The following is a 25,555-nucleotide window of genomic DNA, read 5'->3' on the forward strand; positions in this document are numbered from 1 at the left end:
TAAATCCACACATAGTACAAGTTAAGAACTTTGTCTTCTAGACAGTTTGATAGAGTCTAGAGATAACGTATGGTGACAATACTCAGTTGGGAAACTAGTTAAAATCAGGTATTATTGCTAATGCAATGAAATTCACGTGGTCAGAGGAAAACATGCTCTTGACACATTTTGCTGACTGGCACTACTGTCAAAGTTAATGCTGAGACAGGCACAGGTTGCAGGTTTCTATCCCTGGTCAGGGCACATACAAGAATCAAGCAATGAATACACAAATAACGTGGAATAACAAATTGATGCCCTCCGTCCAATCAATAAAGAAAATAACTTCAAGAAAAAATACTTTCAACATGAGACTATGAACAAATAGGCAAGAGGCTTCACTAGGCACTGGCTCAATATTACATATTATTGGCCACTCAGGTACATGTTAAGTGAGTACTAGAAAGAGTAAATGGTAGACTGTAAGCTCATAAAAGGTAAGAACTGTATTGATCACTGTATTCCTAGCACTAATAATAGATCAGACATTCATTTAACAACAAATAATCCATTGACTAAGTGGAGAGAAAAGAATGGTCACTGTATGAGCAAAAGAAAGCCTTACAAGGAGGCCATGCATGCTTCAGGTAAGCCTAGAAGAATGGGTAGAATTCATGAAGGAGTAGGGGTGCTAATAAGGTGGAATTTTTTAAGAACACCAAGAATGGTAAAAGGCCATTCAGGCAAGAGAAACTAGAAAGGTAGTTTGAGATCAGAATATGAAAAAAACCCTGAATGCCAAACTAAGAAACATGAACTTGCTTTTAGTCAATAACAGGGTTATGAAAATTATGAGGTAGGAGATGAATTTCAGAGGACTGTTCAATGTTTTCAAACAGACCTGCTCAGCTAGAACAAGGGAAGGGAGATCAGTGAGATAACAAGCCTATACCAGAGAGAGAAAGGCAGGGACAGCAAGTGAGTGAGGAGGAAGATCAGCAAGATCTGAGGATCAGTCAGGTATGGAGAGAGTAGGCATAAAAGAAGGAACTTTCAACAATAAAGGTAAATTGAAAAAATAAAAGAGCCCAGCAGGTGTGGTTCAGTGGTTGAGCATCAACCCATGCACTAAGAGGTCGCAGTTTGATTCCCCGCCCGGGCACATGCCCAGGTTGTGAGCCAATTCCCAGTGGGGGGCATGCAGGAGGCAGCCAATCGATGTTCTCTCTCATCGATGTTTCTATCTCCCTCTCCCTCTAAAATCAATAAAGAAAAAAAATAAACTTTCATTTTTTCCAATGAGAAGAATAATATTATTATTGACTTAATGCTATCACTAAAGAGAAGTTGGGCTTGGAAAAAAGACTTTATAAATACTATTTGAAGCATAAGCCTGCTACAATGTACATTTATCTGCTGTTATAGACGCCTCTAATATAGAGTTAATAATTTTTTGAATCCTTTAATGCAGTTTTATCGGTTATTTAACAGGTTATCTTTGTAGGCACTTTGCTTTTATGGGGAAAGGGGAGTGGGAGGGTAGGTGATGATAAACAGTTAACTCACAACATTCTTCTCACAAACTCTTTCGTCATTATAAACTGACAAACTACCACTGTTAGAGGAAACACTGACAAGAATAGAGATTAGAACCAAAGTCAAAGAATTGGGCGATTACTGACTGAGCAAAGCCCCTTGACTTATAAATTCTATTGAATGTCTTGGGCAAAAGAACTAGGTAGCCATTCATTAAATTACCTGCTACCAAGGTATTTAGCATAGTGCTTTGTCCTCAGACTTGAAGGTAGTAAATAAAAAAGCAATCAGGGAGTACTGAATGACTGACTACTTAGGGGAAAGTAAGATAGTGCTTTCTCAGAAATTCAATTATAAATATAATAACAAACATTTGGTATTCTTCCCAACTTGGAGGGTTTTTAAAAATTCAGTGACTGTACAAATGTATAAAGAGCCTTGCTGGCCAAATCTGAGGACTCTACTTTTTGTCTGTTTTACAATTCAAGTTTCAAGACAGAATACAACCAAGTAACTCATACTTCTGTTTTTATATTTTTAGTTCCTTCCTTTCAACTCAATATGGGAAACTGTTCTTAAATATTACTTCTTCTCCCAATGCTCTAGTTCATATTTCATTTCATCATGAAACTAAAAGAAAACTGGCATTTTTTTTTTTTCTTAGACAGAGTGGGAGGGTGGGAGAAAGAGAGACATATCAATTGGTTGCCTCCAGCATGACCCAACTGGGCTGGGAATTGAACCTGCAACCCAGGTATGTGCCCTTGACCGGAATTGAATCCATGACCCTTCTTTGGTCTGTGGGCTGATGCTCTAACCGCTAAGCCAAACCAGCCAGGGTGAGAAAACTGGCATTTTCATACCAAATGCTCAGGCAAATACACATTCAGTGTTCTTACCTAACTTCCTATATCTTATATTCAGTTGAAAGAGGTTTCACAGAAGATTCTTTTTTTTTTTTTTTTTTTATCCTCACCCGAGGACATTTTTCCATTTTTTGTTCAGGTAGAGTGGGAGGGAGAGAGAGGAACAGAGAGAGAGAGAGAAACATCGATGTGAAAGGAACACATCGAGTGGCTGCCACCCGCACAACCGACCAGGGCCGGGGACAAACTGCAACCGAGGTACGCGCCCTAAGCGGGAACCGAACCCGGGTCTCTCAGGACCGCAGGCCGACGCTCTAACCGCTGAGCCAAACCGGCCAGGGCTCACAGAAGATTCTGAAGTATAACATCCATAACTTCAGATTCTTAGAAAGCAGTTTTAGAGTAAAGAGATCCCAAAATAAGTAATAGTCAGTCAAACTACAGTATGAACGCTGGCTCCGTTGGTTGGAGCATCATCATCCTGTGCACCAAGGGGTGGCAGGTTTGATTTCCAGTCAGGCAGCATACAGTATGGGAGGCAACCGATGGATGTGTCTTGTGTCTGTCTCTGTCTCTCCTCCCTCCCTCAAATCAATAAACATATCCTCAGGTGAGGATTAAAAACACCACCACAAACTACAGTATGACACAGTATCCTATAATATATATTCTCTCCTGGATGTGAAACATTATCTAATTATATGAAGATATGTAAGTTTTCCAAATACCTACCTTTAAGTAGTTTTTAAAAACTTTAGCATCAGGCTGCTGAAGTGCTTGACAAAACTCCTGGGGGGCCAGGATGGGAGGAAAGAAGAGAATCAATCTATTTGTATTAAATTCATAATTCAAATCCACATCAATGTTTCAAAATTGTGATAAAAAACATAAAATTGACCATCTTAAGCATTTTTATGTGTACACTACAGCAGTGTTAACTATATGCATATTGCAACTCCCCCCTTTTCCCAAACCTCAGCCCCTGGCTACATCCTGTTTTGAAGAGTAAGAATACTTTAGATACTTCGATGTAAGTGAAAGTTTGTAGTACTTGTCTTTCTGTGACTAGTTTATTTCATTTAGCGTAATGACCTCAAGGTTTGTCAAAGTTGTAGCATATGAAGAATTTCCTTTTTTAAAGGCTGAATAATAATCCATTGTGTGTAAATACCACATTCTATTATCCATTCATCTGTCAATGGACATTTGTGTTGCTTCCAATCTATAGTATTTGTAACTTATCAAAATTAACCTGAACAGTTCCTCACCAAAAAGGTTATATAATTCTCAAATCTAATACTTGTCAGACAGGCTGCTTTCACTTTTGAGAACAAGGCTCTTCTAGACAAGGTTGATTCATGCCTAAGAGACAAAAACTACATTGCTATGGCTGTTCTCAACTGGTCAGTAACTGAGCAAAGCCAAACCAAATTCTTATCCTTCGTAATCAAATTATTAAATAGAAATGTAATTTTACTTCATTCAGCAATATGAAAGATTAGCTATTCAAAATCAGATATATTTCTATTTTGATGAGCATTTAGATCACATGAGTAATTAGTTTATTTTCATAAAGTATTAACTTATAATAACTGAAAAAATTTATGAATACCTCTAAAGTTAAAGATGATGTGTCAGAGACCATAATTCATTAAAAATGAGTTTGATGATTACTCTTATGTGAAATCTAATTTTTCATTCAATTTTTTCAACATCTTTTATAAAACAGCATTATAAAAAAATCACTGCTGATGAAGAAACAATTTTTAGAATCTACACAAGAGATTCTAACTATAGTTTTAATCAAAACTTTGATACCTCATTAGATCTATGTGCTATAAGACAAGTCTGGATAACTATATGCCAAGAGAATAACTAAATACTGTTATGAAATGACTTTGTAACAGTGCAATAGCTCTGCAGCTCATACTTCAAAATATAGTTTCAGATTTACAAATAAGCACATATAAAATGAACTACCTGGCACAAATCTTCAGAACAGATTTGTGTGCCATGGTCCCCTTTGGAATGCTTTTAACTCATGGTATTACAAAATAAACTAATAGTGAATTATGGTTAAAAAATTGTTTTTGGTATGTGGTAGAATAAGACATACTCAGGTAACAAGGTCTAGTGGCATATCTTAACTCATGATTTCAAACTATTAAAGAGAGTAAATAGTATTTTGAGATCTCGAACAACTAATGTGATATGGTAAAAACCGGTGATTTCTATTGGTGACAGTCACAGTAATATCACTACTGTGATTTGTCACCCACACAATAGGAAATTAAATTTCTATTAAACGTTAGTGAAAATAAAAATATAATTTTTCCCATTCAATTTCACAGACCCCCATCTCCTGAAACTTGGACTCTTCCTATCTTATACACAGTAAAACATCAAGTTGAATGCAGTTTGGCTTTCTTAAATCAAAATTTAGTTCAAACTACAGTTATAATTTTTAAATTAAGAGGAAAATCTGCTAGGATAGCTCTTACCTGAATTATCTCTGGTGCTACCTGCAAGGAAGGCAGGTATTCTTGTTGAAGATACTGAACACATTCTGGGCCCTGAAAATCAAAAGATATAATAATTATTTTCTTCCTTGACATTATAATACATATAACGCTTTAAAAGAAATTGGAACATACATACACTTTAAACACAATAAGGTACTGTAATTAAGAACACAGACTCTGGTGCTGGCTGCTATGGCTCAGTTGGTTGAGTGTTGTCCCATGAACCAAAAGGTCACTGGTTTGATTCCTAGTCAGGGCACATGCCCAGGTAGTGGGCTTGATCCCCAGTAGGGAGCATGCAGGAGGTGGCCAATCAATGTTTCTCTCTCATACTGATGTTACCCTCTCTCTCTCTCTCTCTCTCTCCCCGCTCCTCCCTTCCTCTCTCTCTCAAATCAATAAAAATATATTTAAAAAAGAGACAAAAACAAAAAAATCAACAGACTCTGAAACCGGACTTTGTTTTTGTCATTCCTCATCCTCCTTGACGCTCTAGCACCCAACAACGTCAACACATCTGGTCTCTCGTGACGCTATTCCCTTAGCGTTTGTAACTTTGGTTCTACTTCTAGTTTTTCCTTAACTCTTGGCTTTAGCCAAACTTCTTTCTGTCCTGGTCTTAGAGAAAGTCTCACTTCACCTTGACTAACTACATACTTGGGACTCCAAAATCAGTATTTATTCCTAACTGGTTCAGACCCATTTTCCAAACTATTCTCTGAACATTTTTTCCCCCACCTAGTTATCCTAAATTGTAATCTTACTGCCTACTGACTTCCCAACTTTTCCACAGAACACACCTAGTCCCATTATCAGTTTTTAGCTATTACCTCTGCCTCCATAACTGTAGCTAATCATGTTATCACTGTTTTCTACCAAATCTACCATGCAATGTCTGTCTCCATACACCGCTTAACTTTGCCCAGAACAACAGTTCCTCCTCTTGTCAGTCCAATGAATCCATATTTAAAGTGCATAAAAAACAAAATACCTCTTTCTAACCATACTTAAAAATAGTTTTTTAGAGAAAGGGAGAGCAAACCATGATCAGCTGCCTCCTGCACACCCCCTGCCGGGGATTGAGCCTGCAACACAGCTATGTACTCTGACTGGGAATCAAACCAGCAACCCTTTGGTGCATGGGATGATGCCCAACCAACTGAACTACACAAGCCAGGGCAAGGGAGAACTTATTTAAAAAAAAAAGTTTTTATTGGTTTTAGAGAAAGAGGGAAAGAGAGGAAGAGGGAGAGAGAAACATCGACAAAATGTCAATTGGCTGTTTCCTGCAAGCCCCCCTACTGGGGATAGAGCCTGCAACCTGGGCTTACGCCCTGACTGGGAATCAATCCTGCAACCTCTTAGTGCATGGGATGATGCTCAATCCACTGAGCCACACCGGCTAGGGCCAAGGGAGAACTTTTAACTCATCTTTATACAGCTCCCCTGATGTTCCTACAGCCCCAAAACTCACAGCCCTCACCCTAGCACACAGTAGGCACAGAGAAAATGCTACTGCGTTGAAGCCCTTCAAATCCCTATTAAAATAAAAACCTCGCCTGGCCGGTATGTCTCAGTGGTTGAGTGTCGACCCGTGCACCAAGAGGTTACTGATTTGATTCCTGGTCAGGGCACATACCCAGGTTGTGGGTCCAATCCCCAGTTGGGGGCATGCAGAAGGTGGCCAATGTTCTCTCTCATCGATGGTTCTATCTCTCTCTCCTCTCATTTCCTCGCTCTGTAAAATCAATAAAGAATAAAAAACTCAAGTTCAAATGAGGAATGGGATGAGTGGAGACTGATGAATGAGAGCTCATGCTGTTTTTAGGTGTGAGGGGAGGGGAGCTATGTGGGAATGCTAGATTCACCCCCGAATCACTTATGATTTATACAAATAAATGATTAGATAGACAAGAAAGAACAGGACATTCAGAAGCAGTGAAGTGTTCTAACCATTTGCAGTACTAAGTTGGAGAAATCTAGCTATGAAGAGCCTACCTGATCATGAAATCTGAAACTTGATATTCTGGTTAAGATTCTTCACATTCTTTGTCAAATAAAAACGTAACTTTTTAACCTTCTTGTTAGCTAAAACATGAAGGACAATAATGAACTCTCTCAAGTCCCAAACAGGCAGAACTGAAGTTAATTAACTTTTTTTTTTAATTCTCACCTGAAGATATTTTTCTATTTATCTTCAGATAGAGTGGGAGGGAGAGAGAGAGAAACATCAAATGTGGGATCGACTGGTTACCCCCTGCATGACCCCGACCAGAGCCAGGGACGAACCGCAACTGAGGTACATGCTCTTGATCGGAATCGAACCTGAGACTCATTGGTCCGCAGGCCAATGCTCTAACTGCTGAGCCAAGGCTTAACTTTTATAAAAAATACAGCTTTCCACAGTAAGTCAAACACAATCAAAACCACAACAAACTCACATGTGAGATGAAAATGAATGAGTATGGGATCCAAAGCTTACCCGCTTGAGATGAATTGTTTTCAGTGTCACCGCACACTCAGATAAAGCCTGTGTAAAACAGTTTAAGAAATTTAATATAGTCAATTCTTGGTTACTGATCTAGCTTCTCTTTCTATTTCCCTGACCACTGCTCATTAACCTTCAAAGAAAGGACAGAAGTAGGAAAGAATGGAGAAAGGACAGGATGGAATAAGTAGATTGGACAGAAAATGTAAAAATACAAAAATGCTGACTTAACATAGTGAATTATAATTATGAAATCTAGCTTTTACTTGGTTGTGGGGAAATGAGTAAAAGGCAACTGCTTGAAATTAAGCATTCTGAAGATGAGATCCGGGGAACCCACCCATCATACAAGGAAGAGAAAGTTACTCCTAATAGAAAAAAATCAGTAAGCACAAGTTTTAGAATTAAAGTAGCAGTAGGAAACTAATAACCAAACTTTAAAGACTACTGGTATTATGTACTCTTTCATGGTCCTAGAAAGAGTCTTTGTTGTTAAAGTTGTAGGAGCTCGATTTTATATAGTCAACTTTATCATACAGATTTAGTAAGAATCCACTAAAAGTTCAAAAAGGTATCACCAACCTCTTAAAAATGAATCCTTATTTGAAATGATTAAATTTTTAACAAAGCAATGAAACCCAATAGAATCAACCTGGCATTAAAGAAACTGTGAGTCAGAACATAGGAGATCCACATAAGGTAAACGAAGATTCCCAGGTGCTTACCAATACTGTCTGTGCATCTGCCAGGTCAAAGCTTTGTTTTAAAGGTGCTAAGAAACACGCAGGGACAATGTGCTTATAAACAAAATCAGCAAATCCCACTGGTCCATCCTTACCGCCTGTCAAGAGAACTCAAATTTTCATCTTGTATAAAAAGAAATTCAATTATAATTTATCACTGGGGGAAATCAACTCCCATCATCTGTCTATTATGAGGGCTAGGGTTCCATTTCATCTCTTTGAGTCTTAGGTAACAGGTTAGGGAATAAAGTTTTTTAAAGAAATCATCTTACCCCAGAGTTCTACCAACTTGGAGAGGATGATAAAGCATGTTTTCTGTGCAATTGGATCTGGATATTCGACTGCTCCCTGAATCACAGTTACTAGAACTCGTTCTACATTCTCCACACCTAACAAGAAAAAAACTCGAGTTTAATTTCTAAAAGAACTAGAAAGGCAACCTGAAGTTTTCTTTCTATATATAGTAACAAGACAAAAGCATTTATGGAATTGATAAGATCCTTAATAGTTAGATCTTAACTGCCATCCTTAATTTTAAGCACAAAATGTTGAAAAATCACTATTCCCTTCCTTGTACTTTTACATTTTTGATTTCTTATACTGCAAAATTCTCTACATTGATCTATATAGTCCCATTTATTTTTAATTTGAAAACAGCTAAGTGATCAGTAAGGATCAATTGTCAGGCCAATTCTGGCAGTAACAATGACACTATTTATACTACCAAATTAATTAAAGATACCAATTAATTTTAAGGTCCTTGACTTGAAATTAATTCCCTCCTTGAAATAATGAGCTGTCATCCTAGGGGTTCACATACAACACTCCAAAAGTTTAGGGTTTACTTCAATAGCTCTTGCTCACATAGAGGTTTAATTATGACAAGGATTTCAGCAATTTAGGCATCACATGCATCCCCACCTTGATTTGCTATGACTTCGCTCATTCCACTGCCTGTGACTGTTTGCAGGAAAGCAAAGTAACTCCTCCGCAACATTTGCTTCTCTAAAGCAGCAGACTGGTCATTTTCTTCTGCTGGTCGAAGCAACACTTCAAAAATTGCATGAAGCAGAGGCATGAACATTTGCTGTAAAAATGGTGACACCTGTATCTGAAGACAAGAAATATTACTACTTCAGAAACAAGTAAGAAGATTATTATTATGAAGATTAGTAATAATCCTGTATTACATTATTTGAAAGATGCTACAAATACATTTTAAGTTAAGAAAAAAAAATTCTGTAACAATGTATAGTGATGGCTGTTAACTAGACTTATTGTGGTAACCATTTTGCTACATACAAATACTAATTATTATGTTGTATACCTAAAACTAACATATGTCAATTGTACCTCTATTAAATGGTTAAAACAAAACTACATAGCATATACATTACTGAAAGCAGCAAGATCATTAAATTCAACCAATATCCTACAGTTCAAGATCCAGGTTAGAATAGTAGGGGGCCAGAAATATTTCACTATCAAATACTGCCAAGGAATATTTTCAATTTTAATTTCAAGAAATTACTTATATGGCTAAATTATAAATGAATTTATATGATTGAGCTCCCGGGCTTTATGTCATTGGGTAATCCTTAACTTCTCTATGTCTCTTTCTTCACCTATAAAATACAAAACCTATCTCCTAGGACTGTTACAAGGATCAATGAATTAGCGTACAAGAAAATGCTTAGAACACATTTTGAACACAGAAAGTATTACCAAGACATTCTTATTAGCCAGCTTATACTTAAATCTCCTTGCACATAAAACTAACTTTAGTACATTGAATTACTCTTAAACTCCCATGTAGATATCCAAATGACTATGCTTTTTATTTCTTTAGACATTTAGTACTCAGTACAGTTTTTATTTGCTTTTCTAAAACAGCAGACTAATGGCTTTTTTCTGCTGCACAGAGCAAATAATGTATGTTTTTATTGAAACATCTATGAGGCTGGGCTGGTGTGGCTCAGTGGTTGAGCATCAACCTGTGCACCCAGAGATCGCTGGTTCGAGTCCTAGTCAGGGCACATGCCCAGGTTGCAGGCCTGATCCCCGGTAGGGGGCATGCTAGAGGCAGCTGACAGATGTTGATGTGTCTCTCTCTCATAGATGTTTCTATCTCTCTCCCCCTCTCCCTCCTTCTCTAAAAACAAAAAACAAACAAACAAACAAAAAATCAATAAAAAACATTACAATAAAAAAAAAATCTATTAAACATATCCTATGTTTCAGGCAGTGTGCCAGACACTGGGGATGATAAAAATACATAATCCATGCCCTTAAGTAACTCATATTTATTAATTAAATGTTTTTATTGATTTTAGAGAGAGAGAGGAAGGGAGAGAAAACATTGATGAGAGAGAAACATTGATTGGCTATCTCCTGCACACCCCCTGCTGAGGATCAAGCCTGCAACCCAGGCATGTGCCCTGACTGGGAACTGAACCAGCCAATCTCTTGGTGCATGGGTCAATATGTTCACCAGTGAGTCACATTGGCCAGGCAAGTAACTCATATATAAAAAAATGAACCAAGGGGGAAAATGCCAAAATATATCTAAAAATAAACACATCTAATCTTTATGTTGGGATATGGTCTGAGGTTTTTTAATACCTTAAATTTGGCTGTAATCTGGTTGATAAGAGGAATGAACTCCTGAAGGTCTTTTGCTTCACAATCTTTGAGCATGTGTTCTGAGGCAGATGGGATGAACGGAAGAACTTCTTCCTCTAGGCAAATTATCATGCGATGAAGGAAAGTGCGAACTCCACTTCTGAGAATATCCTTTTGTAAGGGACAACTGAGGGCTGGCAAAAATGTCTGTAAACAGTCCAGATAAACTTCGGAACAGCCACATTGTTTCACAGTCTGCTTGTTGCTGAAAGCTTTGCTGGTCCGACTACATAAGCAAAATCAGGCAACTATTTTTACTTTTAAGTTTTATGAAGTAATAAAAAGCAATGCACAACAAATTACAAAAATGACAAAACTGATAAAAGACAATTCTAAATGGATGAGTCAGCTACTACAATCTCTCTAATCTGAATCCGCTTAAATGTTTTATTAAAATCCTACAGATAAAGTATGCAGACAAGAGGGGGAAAAATCTATTTACTATGACCAAGCTGTCCTACTGGAACTGCAAATTACCCATTTAAATTTAGAAAACAGTCTTAAGAATCAAGTTAATTCTACAACTCTCTAATATTAGCTTTTGCACTGAAATACTTTACAGAGCAATTTCTTCATATAGCTTCTAATTAGCAATCATTATAACTTTCATGCTGTTATCGTTTGGTAATAAAAAAGTATGGGTAGAGAGAAAGAAACAGCAGCTTGGGTGGTCTTCAGGACACAATGCAACAGCTAAATAGAGGCCTCAGGACTTTCTCTTTAAGGTAACAAGACAACACCACCAAGATGTCCCAATATGTTATTGGTATATAAACACTTTGGCTAATCCCCTTAAATACACAATCAATTTACACCGAGGAAGTCAGAGTTAAGGACTCAGTTGTCAAGGCAGAAATGCAAAATGTTATGTGACCTATTCACTTCTTCAGCTAAATCTTCTAATTCACTAGATTTAGAAAAGAAAACTTTAGACAATTCTCCAGACAATCCAGTTTTGGAAACTTGGATATGTGCCCAGTTCTAAAAAACCCAGATAAATAAATGGTTCTGCCTGTGTAGAGACACTCACTTAATAATTTTAACTGCAATCACTTACCTGGCAAATCCAACAGCATGATTGAGACAGTCTGCTAGAGATGCCTGCCTTTCTTCATCTTGTGCCAACATCAATTTTTCTAACAGAATTTTAAACTTTTCCATTAGTGGAGTCAACAGATTCCTCATTAATGCTTGCTTCCGTTCTGCTGGGTATTCACTATTAACAATCAGCACTCCAGCTGTCTCATAAATAAATAGTTGATCATCGCTGCTCAACAAAGACTGGTAACCGTTCTCCTAAAATAAAATTTAGTCTCACTGAAGTTTTTCCTTGTTCAGGTCCTCTAATTTACGCAAAGTAAGTGAGAGGGGGTGTAATCTATCACATCGACTCATTATTAAAAAGTAGATTGAGTACTTATAAAAACAAATAGAAAGAAAATGGAATTAGAGGTCAAAAGACCGTGGGTTTAATTTTACCCTTGTCAAGACTGCAAATGGTCATAAGATAATTATTAGTTAGCCTTCTAACTGGTTTTCTCTTGTAAAATTCTTACTTGTAAAACTGTCAGGGGCTAAAATGAGGTGTACAAAGGTACTTTGAATGTTAGTACACAGGTCACAGAAGTTAATATTTTAAAGAGTGTTTAAGAGTTGAATAACAACAAAAACCACACAATAAATAGATACACACATTCACAGCAATTGTTGCTTTAAAACGTTTGAAAATATGACTGCAAATTAAAAACCGGATCTCATTCAGGCACAAGCAAATGTCCCATCTATCGGTCAAGTCTATCAATGAGTTGTTATTTTTCATATTTATGCAGTCAGGGAGGTCAAAAGGAGTGAGGGGAAATATCAGAGGCCCCTCTAGATCCGACACTCAAACTCCTTATTAAGAAATATATACCCCTGGCCAGTTTGGCTCAGCGATTACAGCGTTGGCCTGTGGTCCAGAGAGGCCCGGGTTTGGTTCCCGCTAAGGGCACGCACCTCAGTTGCAGTTTGTCCCCGGACCTGGTTGGGTCGTGCGGGTGGCAACCACTCGATGTGTCCCTTGCACGTCGATGTTTTTCTCTCTCCCTCTCTCTCTCTCTCTCCCTCCCACTCTATCTGAACAAAAAATAGAAAAATGTCCTCAGGTGAGGATTAAAAAAAAAAAAAGAAATATATAGGATTTTGTATTTTATAAAAAATTATTTCTTTACTGATTTTTTTTTTTTCGCATGAGGAAGGAAGAGGGAGAGAGAGAGATAGAAACATCAATGAGAGAGAACATCGACTGGCCGCCTCCTGCATGCCCCCTACTGGGGATCGGGCCCACAACCGGGAATCAAATTGGAAACTCATGGTGCATGGGTTGACGCTCAACCACGGAGCCATACTGGTCGGGCTAAAATTTTGTCTTAAAACATAAATTATGCCCGGCCAGTGTGGCTCCGTGGTTGAGCATCGACCCATGCACCAAGAGGTCATCTGTTCAATTTCCAGTCAGGGCACATGCCCAGGTTGTGGGCCCAATCCCCAGTGGGGGGCATGCAGGAGGCAGCCAATCGATGTTCTCTGTCATCAATGTTTCTCTCTCTTTCCCTCTCCTTTCCCCTCTTGAAAAATCAATAAAAGGGGGAAAAAAACAGATAAATTATGTCAGGGTTTTATTATAAAAGAATTTCTCATGTCTTATAAAAAGAAAGGTCCTGATATAGAAGTAACTAAAGTATTTATTAAGTACCACTAGGACTAATCACTGCTCTAGGAGTTGAGAACACAAAGATAAAGTAGCTATAGAAATATAAGGTACTAAAAAAATGACTCACTGTGAAATGCCAAGGAAAATTGTCAATGATCGGGTGAAGTACTTAAACACATCAGCTTTTGTAGTATGTAGGCAAAGATAATTTAACCATATAATTCACTAGTAACCTTTTATGCAGTGAAATTACATAACCTGTGTACCCTAAATACTGATATTTACTTACAAGAACAAAAGTATTATTTTTTGTTCAACACTTTTTAAGTGGCACCTCTAGTAATAATTTTTATCAAAGTGAAAAAAATTGAGTCAACATCAGTACTTTGCTTTAAACAAAAACATTTAACAGTTAAGATGTGCTTACAAAGTACCTCAACCTATATCTTTCTAGTGAAACGGAATCAAAATATTCAGATAAACCAGCATTTACCTTTTTTAATCCTAAGCCTGAAAATCTTGAGTCTAATAGTAGCAGTCACTAAGAATGCCAAATCTGATAGCACCAAATAATTTGAACACTGAATTTTTTCCTTTTCCATAAAACACCTCACCATCATTTATCAGTATAGACAGAACAGACCGTATCTCACATTGCCAAGAATATTAGTCAACTCTTGATTCCTTTCTATTTCGATTACTGTTTTATTTACTATATCTCAACAGTTTTGGCAAACAGAACTAACCCTTGCACACACCACCCCCACTCACAAAAGAAATGCCCACGAAAGCATTAGTGCTAAAATCATATGTGGTCTCAAATTTTGGGGAAAATCTGTAACTTGGAAGAATAGATACTTACAGGTGGAGAAAGCTCTAGTAAATCTTGTATTCTATTCAGTATATCTTCAATGAAAGGATTCATTTGTTTACTGAATAAAGGCAAAAAGGAAAATCACAGTAATATAAATAATAGTGCTTGAAAATTTGCCCAAAACACCAAATCCCATATTAAGGCAGAACTGAAAAACAGTTCAGTTCTAAGTTTGTCACGTCATTATTAAAACTAGTAATGATTTTTAAAAATTATAACCTGATAAGCCTAAGAATGAGTAGTTTCCATACCAAAAATTGGTACTAGTGAAGAATATAAAACAGATTAAGTTAAAATGTATTTCCAAGGAATATATTCTTTAGAATCTCAAAGAAGCCCATATACTACTGAGCCATAGCAATAAAACTGTTGGTTAAGCTCTGGTTGGTGTGGCTCAGTGGCTGAGCGTTGACCCATGCACCAAGAGGTTGCTGGTTCAATTCCCGGTCAGGGCACATGCCAGGGTTGCAGGCTTGATCCCAGGTAGGGCGTATGTAGGAGGCAGCCAATTAATTGTTCTACTCGCACATCAATGTTTCTCTCTCTCTCTCCCCCTCTAAAAAAAAAAAAAAATCAACAAAAATATATATACACAAATTTAAAAAAACACACAAAAAAACCCATTTGTTAAGTAATTACATGTTATTAGTGATTAGAGTTACATTTAAAAGTACACAAACAAATCATTTTCTTTTTTTTTTTTAATCCTCACCCGAGGACATTTTTCCATTTTTTGCACAGATAGAGTGGGAGGGAGAGAACGGAAGAGAGAGAGAGAGGGAAACATCGACGTGAAAAGGACACATCGAGTGGCTGCCACCCGCACGACCAACCAGGGCCGGGGACAAACTGCAACCGAGGTACATGCCCTTAGCGGGAACCGAACCCGGGTCTCTCCGGACCACAGGCTGATGCTCTAACCGCTGAGCCAAACCGGCCAGGGCACAAATCATTTTCTAATGAACAAAGTACATGAATGAAAATGAAAAGAAGTCATAACATCATGACACAAAAAAGGAATACTTAAAAAAAATTCTTAGAACACAAAGAACCAAATTTACCACAGGCTCTTAGAAAATAATTTATATGTTCTAGTTAATAATCCTAAATATAAGAATAAAACATAATAGCTGAAATCTTGTACTTACTTGAGAGATTTGACAAATCTAGAAAACAGGTAGGCGGTTCTGCTCCGCACTTTTGCACTGGAATGCCGCAGACCCCTGTGATCTAAGAAAGCCATCTGAAGGGACAGAGACACTTATAACTATTTCTGCACTTATTTAAACTCTTGTTGTTATTGTTGTGAAACATTTTTATTCACATCCGATTTTACTTCTTTAGCTTCTAGAAGGCAGGAACCATACATATATAACAAAAATTCCTACACAACACATAAATAGGCCCTTGAGGACTTGTTTTAGGTGACTGATTAGACAAATTTTTTTTAAATGGGGGAGGGGTCATTTTCAGTGTGTTCAGGAGTTTTTGAGAACCTCTGGCTCTGGAAAAATTTACAGAAGATAGAAAAATAGAATACTATCTGCTCATTAACTGAAATACATGGAAAAATAACAATGGCTGAGAGTAAAATGTATACTTACTAGTACACATGGAATGTGTTGAGGTTCAACTGTGAAAAACTTTTCATATCTAACAACAGTTTCGAAGAACTCCAATGTCACAGATGTATGCCGATAGGAACTAACTCCTGATGTTACCAACTAGAGCAAAAAAAAAAGTTAAGAAATCTATTCTTATTTATTGTAACATCAAAATGCCCCAGTATTAACAGATACTAAGCTCTAACAAGAAACTCCCATTAGCTTATAGTGAAAACAGAAAATTATGTTCAAATAAGTTATTTTCAGTATACTTACAGTTCGCATCATATCCTGCAAAGCACTAGCTTTTGAAACATCACCTGAGAAGTGAGCACCATGAGATACTGGAAGAGCTTCTGCCAACATATACAGCAATCTTATTGCTACTTCAACTTCCATAAACCGTGTAGTCTGCCAATTCCTATCAAGGTATAACAGGTCACTGAGATTTGAACATACACTTTCTATACAACTAGTGATGCATAGGATAAAAAGACACCAACGAAAGCCTCTTTAATTATTAAGAAGTCATAGCAATTGTTAATTTTGCTAGGCAAATAATTTATATCACAAAAGTAGAAATAACTGATGTTATCCATTTTATTGTTTATGTTACAAAGAGCAGTGTTTCCCAAGAATCAAGAAAAATCAACGTGATAAGTGCACTGTTTCAGAGATACACATAAAATCTTAATCAGTCACATCGATTAATAAAGCACTTGAATCACTTATTATAGAATATCCGGGGAGAAAAGGAAAGAGGTGACTTGTTACAAAAATAGTAATAAACTTACTGCAGTGTAGAACTAAAAACTCTGCGAACAGAAGCCAGCAATAACTCTGGTGAAACTTGAGCAAGCCTGTCCAACAATAACTTCAGTTGTTTCCTATATTCTACAAACATGGCTTCATCTTCACCCTATGATGAATTTTTAAATTCTCATTTTAAAAACGTGAAGGATCTTAAAACTCATGTAAATGGTGAACTGTCATTAGTTTTCTATATTTACAAATTTAATGATTTCATCAATATTCATTTATATAGGATAACTTACTAGGCTTAGTAGCCTTTCCCCTCCTCCTCACAAGTAAGTATTTCTGAACATAGACCTAGATCTTGAAAGCCTAGAACCAGAAACAGTACAGGAAGGATGTTAAGGATAAGTCTAGAGCCAGAATGGGTTCATACTGGGTTCTGAGAGAACTTTAGCACCTTATTTATATTCCTTGTATCTCTGTCCACTGTAAAACTGTAATCATATTGTATGATTGAAGCTATTACATACATGTAATGAGCCTGGCACTTTGTAAGTGCAGTGTGTTGGTTATCATGACCATTATCCTTTCTAATCCAAAATTTTTTGTTTTTTTTTGGTACGTGCCCCTAGTGGGAACTGAACCCGGGACTCTCTGGTCCGCAGGCCGATGCTCCAACCACTAAGCCAAACCGGCCAGGGTTCTAGTCCAAAGTTTTTGAATGTCCAAAGAAAGGACTAGGACACTAACACACCACTAAACAGTATACGCCAAGACTGACTTACTAGAAAGCACTTGATGACCCTTGTGTTTGATGGGAAGCTGACTCTGGCAACCCTGGACAAGACTTCCAACCAGAACAAGTCCAGCTGGTTAAATACCTCATTTCCACTCTCCCATATATATTTATGATCTGAGGCCCACCAACTGGGCCTCAACTTATCACTGTTGTTAAATAGAAAGTAAGATAAGATCACCCAAAATACTGCCAATATTTTATAAAAATCAATGCTACAAAATGTTTTTAAAGAGTATTTTAAAAAGGTACCAAATACCAAATATGAAAGATTATGAGCTTCCATTAATTTTACCTAAAGGTGAGGTCAATATAAATCAGACATTTAAAAAATACTTCTTGTTTTTAAAGAACTCTAAAATAACAAAACTTGAAATATTAATTTGATGTAAGTAAACAATGAAATTAAAACTCATTTCTCCTCAATGCAAAATTCTTACCTCATTTTCAAAGTTATATTCCTCATCATAAGTCAATTTTTTCATTACGGCCAACATGATTGCCTATAAATAAGAACAAAACAGTTTTTGTCAGTCTCCTTTCATTTCATAAAATTAGAAATTAAGCCATACTTCAAGGCAGATTGTAGACACAATACTGTTACCAATTTAAAAGAAGCAAAAAGAAGTCACTTACCTCTACATTAGCTTTTTGCTGATCTGAGAGCACTGCAAGCTGTTAAAAAATAAGCAATAATTTATCAGGTTTCCTAAAGTTATACTTCCTTATCAGAATATTTTTCTAATTGATTAACATCTTTAAAAATATGCAGGTTGGCAGCTCCTTTCTATACAGGGTGGGGCCAAAGTAGGCTCACAGTTCTTCATATGGAAAATAATACAATAACTTATAAATAATAATACAAGAATAAAATCTGTGTTATGCATCTACTTTGGTCCCACCCTGTATTAAAATGTACCTAACCTAAGATCTAGCAATGCCACTTCTAGTAAATAACTTGACATGTAGGCAAAAACATGTAAATGAATTTGATTTTTAAAGATACTTACAATGTATTCAGCAAAGAAGCAAGTTATAGGACAGTCAAGTATGATCTCACCTTCTTTTTAACAAGACAAAAACAAAAAAACCTAGCAATCCATTATGATACACAGTGGGAATACCAATAGTGACTTTAACTTTCTTCATACCTTTCCACATTGCCATACATTTCTTCAAGTATGCATGTAAACACGTGTTATGTTTATAACAAATAGAAGCTACACTCAGTTTGAAAAAAAAATTATTTTAAGCTTGACTTGATTCAACTAATCCAATATAAATAAGACTGGTTCTCTCATATAATGTTATAACGAGAAGTTATTCATTTTTAAAAAGGCTATATATAATATGGAGATTAACACCTACATTTTATATTCTTTTTGAAAGCAATTCTCTGGGGGAAATTTTTAATTGTATAAAACTGTTTATAAAAATTATGTATAGGTAAATAGAATAATAAACTGTGTTTAACAAAGTATCTACTGTATTTAGAAATAAACATGATTCAGAAGTTAAAAATTACCTAACCTGTAATTAATTCTGAAGCTTGTTAGTCTTATGAATTTTAGAACTTGACAATTTGTTTTCTGGCTAAAAAATTTAAAAAAGGAAATACATTAATATTTAATAGTAAATGTCATTAGGTGGTAGAATTAGGACTATTCTCACTTTTCCTGTTATTTTCCAATTCTTTTGACTCATCTATATTACCCACTGGACAAAAAGTTCAAAGGACTCACTTGTTTCAATATATGAAGATAATCATAACAAAATCCAATAATGTTAGAAGAGATATCATCATCTTCATGAATTAGTAGCTGCAACATCAGCGCCACTTTTGTTTCAATAGCTTGTAGTGCCTCTTGAGCATTCTTGATATCCCCATTCTTAATCAGTTTAGTCCAGCTAACTATCAATGACTGTCCCATTCCATTTACCAGCTTAGAAAATCTGGCGAGGAAGTCGACATCTTCTTCCTAAAAGGAATCAAGGCAGTCCTCAGTTTAAAACCACCCACCTAAGAGTAAGAGGAAAAATTCTAAACTTTAGTGTGAATCAAGTGCCTATTATAAAATCTAATTTTAAACTAACATTAGACATTTAACAATTGTACCAGTTTGGCAAATTTTTAGAATTTGAATTCTTCTACCATTATTATACACTACCATTCTTTAAAGCAACTGTTTTTTAAAAAAATGTTTTTATTGATTTTAGAGAGGGAGGGAGAGGGAGAGAGAGAGAAACACTGATGTGAGAGAGAAACATCCATCAGTTTCCTCCTGCATGTCCCCTATTGGGGATCAAGCCCGCATCCTGGGCATGTGCCCTGACCAGGAATCGAAGTGGGACCCCTCAGTCCATGGGACTATGCTCAATCTACTGAGCCACACCAGCTGGGCTAAAACAACTGTTTTTAATGATTAAAATCCAGTGGACATTGCTGACTTTATAAAAGCTTAAAAATAGCAATGTATGATTTTAGAACCTTCTCTCTAAAGTACTGAATTTGGTACATATTATTTAATAAAGTTAATGTCATGTTACAGTATGTGTAACAATTTACAAAAGTCCTTTCTGATACTATTTAATTTGAGCCTTAACTATGCTGCAAAGAGATACTGTTATTACAATTACCTGCCTAAGGCCATATTAGTGTTAGAACCTTAACTCAAACTTAGATTTTTTTCATTAATTATCCTTATAATGTTCTCCTATAGATACAGACTTTAATTTTCATTATGTTAGGTCTTTAACCAGAGACTAAATAAGATAATTATTAGCAGTATAAGAAAACAGTACTATTTGTCAGCATGGAAAACACTAGCACCCTGCTATGGACATCAGCAATACAAAGATTTGTTTGTAATTCTTCATCACTGTCACAGGTAAAATTAAAATAAAAACCTTCCATTGTGTATCCAAATGACTAATCTACCATACCCAGAGCTGCTGGGATTAAATTCTAACAGCTCAAGTGAGTAATGATTCAACATATGATGAAACTATAACATTTATAACTGAATCTAAGTTTGGTCAAAATGCACTGTCATGTAACTAGTATAGCCCCTTGCTACAAGTATGCTTTGTGGACCAGTAGTACCAGCATAACTCAGGATTTTGTTAGAAATGAACAACTGACAGTACCATCCCAAATTTTCAAGTTTAAGAACCAGTATAACCTATTGTCTAAAACAAATGCTACAGAAACATTATGACTTTCTGGATGTAGTGTTTCATTATTACAATCTCAAGGGGAGTTTCCAACACTAAAAAAAAGAAAGAAAATGAAAGCATATTTAAATTATTACATGAATTTACTGACCTGGTCAATAATGAAAAACCCAGCAGACTGTAATACTTGACACAAAGATTCTACCAGTTTCATTTTATCAACAGGATCCATTCCTTTATTTACAATTTCAAATAAACAGTCACATGCTTCTTCCCGTAGAACTTCTATTGACATATGACCTAGCAGCATATTTATAAACCTAGCAATGGAATAAAATTGTTATGTTTTCAAATTGATGGCTTTCACATACTATATTTTAAAGGTTTATATTTTAGAAATATACTTATACTTACCTATCATTGGCTATAAGGGATAAGTCTATCCAAGACACATAAGCCCCAACTACTTCAAGGCACTGACATGTCACTTCCGAATTAGAATACTGATAATTTTGTAGGATTTGGTACCACGATTCCACCAAGTTTGGAATGCACTGTTCCCTCATAGTATCCTTTATCAGAGTATTTCTACGAGCCTCCTAAAAACAATACAAAACACCTTATATGCAATCAAAGCAGAATAATGTTTGACATCTGAATAGTTGCACATAGTAATTAGCTCACCACTAAACTTCCAGACTTTCAACACATTTCCTATTTATCAGCTGTAAAATCATATCTGGTGATTCTATTTCCTCTTTCCGTTCTATTCTTCAGTGCCAGACTTGATCTTTTATTAAACACAAACTATAAATAAGCATTACTTAGAAACCTTAAGTATGTGGTAAGTTATTGCTCAATATAATACAAACATCATATTTAAACTAAAGAGAGTGGTAATAACTTAAATGCATGATAATAACCTCTATAAATGTTATAAGTGTTTGGAATATAATGAACTTAAAATTATTATACACACTTGAATTAAGCTATTTCTATTGTGTTAAGAACACAGAGATCGGGCGGCCAGTGTGGCTTAGTGGTTGAGCATTGACCCATGCACCAAGAGGTCGCCGGTTTGATTCCCAGTCAGGACACATGCCCAGGTTGTGGGCCCAATCTCCAGTGAGGGCCATGCAGGAGGCGGCCAATCAGTTTTCTCTCTTATCGATGTTTCTATCTCTCCCTCTCACTTCCTCTCTCTCTGAAATCAAGAGAGGAAAAAAATTTAAAAAAAAACAACAAAACAAAAAAACGGAGATCATATTGGGCAATAAAATACAGAAAGACTAAGGTGATGGGCTTTGTAACTGAGAATACAGAAGAACCCAGCACTGATTTATAAGCAATGCTTCTTACTTAGTGACTATACAACAGTAGTAAATATAGACCACATTTCCCTATAAACTCATAGGAGAAAATAAATTTGTGTATTTCACTGGAGAAGGTGCTTATCTGGTTTAAAAAAAAAAATCTAAAATACTCTAATTTCAACCTACACTGGGGGTGGAGGACATGACAACACAAATATATGTTCCTTTGTAAAACAAAATTCAAAATATTGAGTAAAGTTATAATTATTCTTAAGAAAGTTGGTCTCAAAAATAAGATTATTTATGTTCCTTTTATTATGTGCCTATTATTTTCTATATTACATTAAAAACTAAAAATTCAGACATGGCTGGGTAGTTCAGTTGGTTAGAGTATCCTCCTTATAAGCCAAGGTTGCAGATTCAAACTCTGGTCAGGGCACATATAAGAAGCAACCAAGGCATAAATAAGTGGAACAACAAATCAGTGCTTCTCTCTCTCTTCCTAATCAATTAATAAAATTAAGTAAAAAAGCCCCAAACTAAACGCTAATGGGGAGTTACTTGCCTCTGATGTATGCACCACATCACGATCCACCAACTCAGAATCAATAGCCATGAGGATTCGCAGGTACAGATCTACTCCCCTGGGATTTAGGCCCACTACTGAGAGAATGTCAAAAAAAAACTTGGGCCATTTAGTGAGATATTCTGTAACAAAAAGCAAGGCGAAGACTTGGGCTGCTTTATTTCGTATAAAGGTCTTCTCTGGTTGAGGATGTAGCATCTGATAATCAGAGAAACAGTCCATGAAATTAAATGTAAATTGAAAATATTCAAACACACTCTCTTCTGATTTATTATTAACAGGTAAAAACACATCAAACTTCAACATGGTCCAGATTAGCTGTGCAACGAATATGCTTAAAAATTACCAAAGTATTTAAGCAACCAAGCAGATGGGGAACAATCAAATGAACAAAGGTGCCAATGGTTACTTCTCATTCTCACACTTATTTTTTCATTCTCATACTTTCAACGTTTCATGTGCAGAGTTTTACCAGTTCTTATCGATTTTTCTAAGGAAAAAATTCAGTTGTTTTTCTTCTAGCTGCTTGTTCTTTATGAAAAATAAAAAGTCTAACTATACAACTGCTTTATACATACATTAAAATGAGCTAAAATTAACAAGAACATACTGTGAATAAAGAACTCTATTGGTCCATTTGAAAAGGGGTCTTTGTAAAGAGGCTGTCCAGGAGGGCTCACCTTTTTTATAATATATATATTTTTCATCATTAAAAAAATGTAATTACAGTTGACATTCAATTTTATTTTATATTAGTTTCAGGTGTACGGCATAGTGTTAGACATTTATGTAATTTACAAAGTGATCCCCTCTGATAAGTCTAGTACCCACCTGGCACCAGACACAGTTATTACAATATTATTGACTATATTCCTGATGCTGAACTTTACAGTCCCCTGGGGGGGGGGGGGCTCACCTTTAAGAGTGAACAGAAAAGCTGCTTTTGTCAAGTAGTAAAAAAAAATTACATTTTAAAACCAAAGTTTCCACAATTGTCATAGAAAGAACGATAGTTTCAATTATGATACAACTTAAAATTATTGCGAAATTTTCTTCTACTCATGATCTTCAAAAGCAGCACTTTCTAAAAAAGCTACAGGATCAAATGAAGGATAAATGACCAATATTTTTGAGGTAAAGGTGCAAAGTCTTGCAAAAATTTAAATGTCTGGTAATTTGAGGTACTGAATAAAATTACAATTTTACCTGAGCTTGAAGCCACGATATGAGCGTCTCCCTAATTAGTTGTTGTTGAACAGTAGTTAGTTCTGAATATCTGTTCAAAATAGAAAAGAAAAATAATAATGGCTATATTTGGTATCTATGGTTTTTAAAAATAAGAGCCTCATATATTTTAAAAAGAAAATATGTAGAGCACTCAAGTATCTAAAATTCCTTAAAATAATTGATAATGCCCATTCCTCATCACTGCTGTAAGAAAAAGATAGGTGTGGGAGTGGCAGGTGGGGCATCAGCACTGATTACTTTAAACTGTGGTTCGGTTCATGTTGAGAAAATGGCAGCTACATAATATTTCAAACGGAGGTTAAGTTCATGTTCTGAGGTCTGTGGTTTATGGAATAAACCAGCAGGACAAACTCGGGGTCCTCTGAGCAGTGATTCATTGTTCACACTTAATTAAGGCAGGGGCTCTGAATACAAGTGCCCATGCTGCCACTCTACTAACTGAGAGTGGGCTTGTAGGAAAACAGGCTGGGTGCTGCTACATCTTCTGATATTTCCAGAGAATCTGGAAATCTATTTTGTTTTCTCTGTGAAATGGTTGGATATTTATATGTAACCAATGAATTCAGTATTTTAAAAACACTTTGTGACAAATCAAAAAATACATCTATTAACTGGATGGGACATATACTGATAATTTATAACCTGTATTATGGTTTCCCTAAAAAGGGAAAAACTAATTTAAAAAAAATGACCTCTCCCCACAAACTTCAGTCAAACAGTGAGAAAAAGACTTACTTATATTTAACTTGATGTTCTAATACTTGAAAGCAGAAAAACTTTATGTGATCATCGCTGGAAAAAGAAAATTAGATAAGCAAAATATGAACTGGGGCAAACAGATCAAAGATAAAGTATTAATGAATAACAGTTAAAAAGTTACTCAGTTACTTTGGCTTGCTTTCTGCTTATTGATCTCACTTATTACATTCATATCTGTTTGTTTAAAAAGCTAAGAGAACTTTAAATATATAGTATTCAATATTTCCACTAAATCTGGTAAGTGGAAACACCAAACAAAATCAGATGCACCTTAAGTATAGTACTTTGCAAACAGATGACAATCCCCACTACAACCCCAGCTAAATTCTAGATATCAGAATTCCTGGAACAACTCCTAAAGGCTAGGTGTTAAAATGATTAATGGTAGAACTAATAGAGACTGAGTTAAATCAGAGATGGTCATCAAAGTCATACTTAAAATTCAACCCTAGACAGTTCTATTGCAGCAAAATCCAAAATAAGCAGAGTCATCTGGACTAGGAGTGTAGCCTCAAAAGTCATACAGAAAACCAAGCTACAAATATATTACCCTTATAAAAGGGGAGCAAAAGTCAGTATACCCTAATTATCAACTTTCAACTGTCTCCCTAGGGGTGACCCACAGTTGCAGTGAGCCAGCTACAAACTCTGACAAAGTCACTTCAGTGAAGAAAAATCTATTCATCCAAGAATAGTTAGTTTGAGCCAAGCTTATTCATGGGACATGATTTTCATATATTTTCATATATAAAGCTAACTGGTCACCACAAGAGTGGAGATGTTATTGTCATTTAGACAACATGAATTAACCAAATGAAATATTTTCACCTGTATGAAAATGAAACTTAAATTTTTTTTTTAATCCTCACCCAAGGATATTTTTAGAGAGAGAGAGAGAGAAACATCGATAGGTTGCCTCCATACATGCCCTGACTGA

General features: G+C 35.9%; 1 protein-coding gene across 4 annotated transcripts in view; it reads right to left on the reverse strand.

Moving 5' to 3' along the window:
- The window catches only part of XPOT (exportin for tRNA), a 35,604-nt gene that overhangs the window by 880 nt on the left and 9,169 nt on the right, over nt 1–25,555 (reverse strand). For 2 of the 4 annotated variants that reach the window (XM_036252042.1, XM_036252044.1), the window contains 21 exons: nt 24,595–24,651; nt 23,818–23,887; nt 22,591–22,809; nt 21,127–21,311; nt 20,864–21,032; nt 19,281–19,517; nt 18,175–18,213; nt 17,979–18,041; nt 16,781–16,905; nt 16,263–16,407; nt 15,987–16,106; nt 15,531–15,625; nt 14,371–14,440; nt 11,874–12,112; nt 10,757–11,042; nt 9,056–9,245; nt 8,407–8,523; nt 8,117–8,232; nt 7,386–7,433; nt 4,883–4,954; nt 3,114–3,170 (listed from right to left, as the gene is read on the reverse strand). In XM_036252042.1, coding sequence (XP_036107935.1) covers nt 3,114–3,170; nt 4,883–4,954; nt 7,386–7,433; nt 8,117–8,232; nt 8,407–8,523; nt 9,056–9,245; nt 10,757–11,042; nt 11,874–12,112; nt 14,371–14,440; nt 15,531–15,625; nt 15,987–16,106; nt 16,263–16,407; nt 16,781–16,905; nt 17,979–18,041; nt 18,175–18,213; nt 19,281–19,517; nt 20,864–21,032; nt 21,127–21,311; nt 22,591–22,809; nt 23,818–23,887; nt 24,595–24,651 — 2,719 coding nt within the window. The remainder of the gene's footprint in view (nt 1–3,113; nt 3,171–4,882; nt 4,955–7,385; nt 7,434–8,116; nt 8,233–8,406; nt 8,524–9,055; nt 9,246–10,756; nt 11,043–11,873; nt 12,113–14,370; nt 14,441–15,530; nt 15,626–15,986; nt 16,107–16,262; nt 16,408–16,780; nt 16,906–17,978; nt 18,042–18,174; nt 18,214–19,280; nt 19,518–20,863; nt 21,033–21,126; nt 21,312–22,590; nt 22,810–23,817; nt 23,888–24,594; nt 24,652–25,555) is intronic. The other 2 variants (XM_036252043.1, XM_036252045.1) reach the window with 2 other exon arrangements.

Source organism: Molossus molossus, unplaced genomic scaffold (genome assembly GCF_014108415.1).
Source record: "Molossus molossus isolate mMolMol1 unplaced genomic scaffold, mMolMol1.p scaffold_m16_p_10, whole genome shotgun sequence".
Taxonomy (NCBI): domain Eukaryota; kingdom Metazoa; phylum Chordata; class Mammalia; order Chiroptera; family Molossidae; genus Molossus; species Molossus molossus.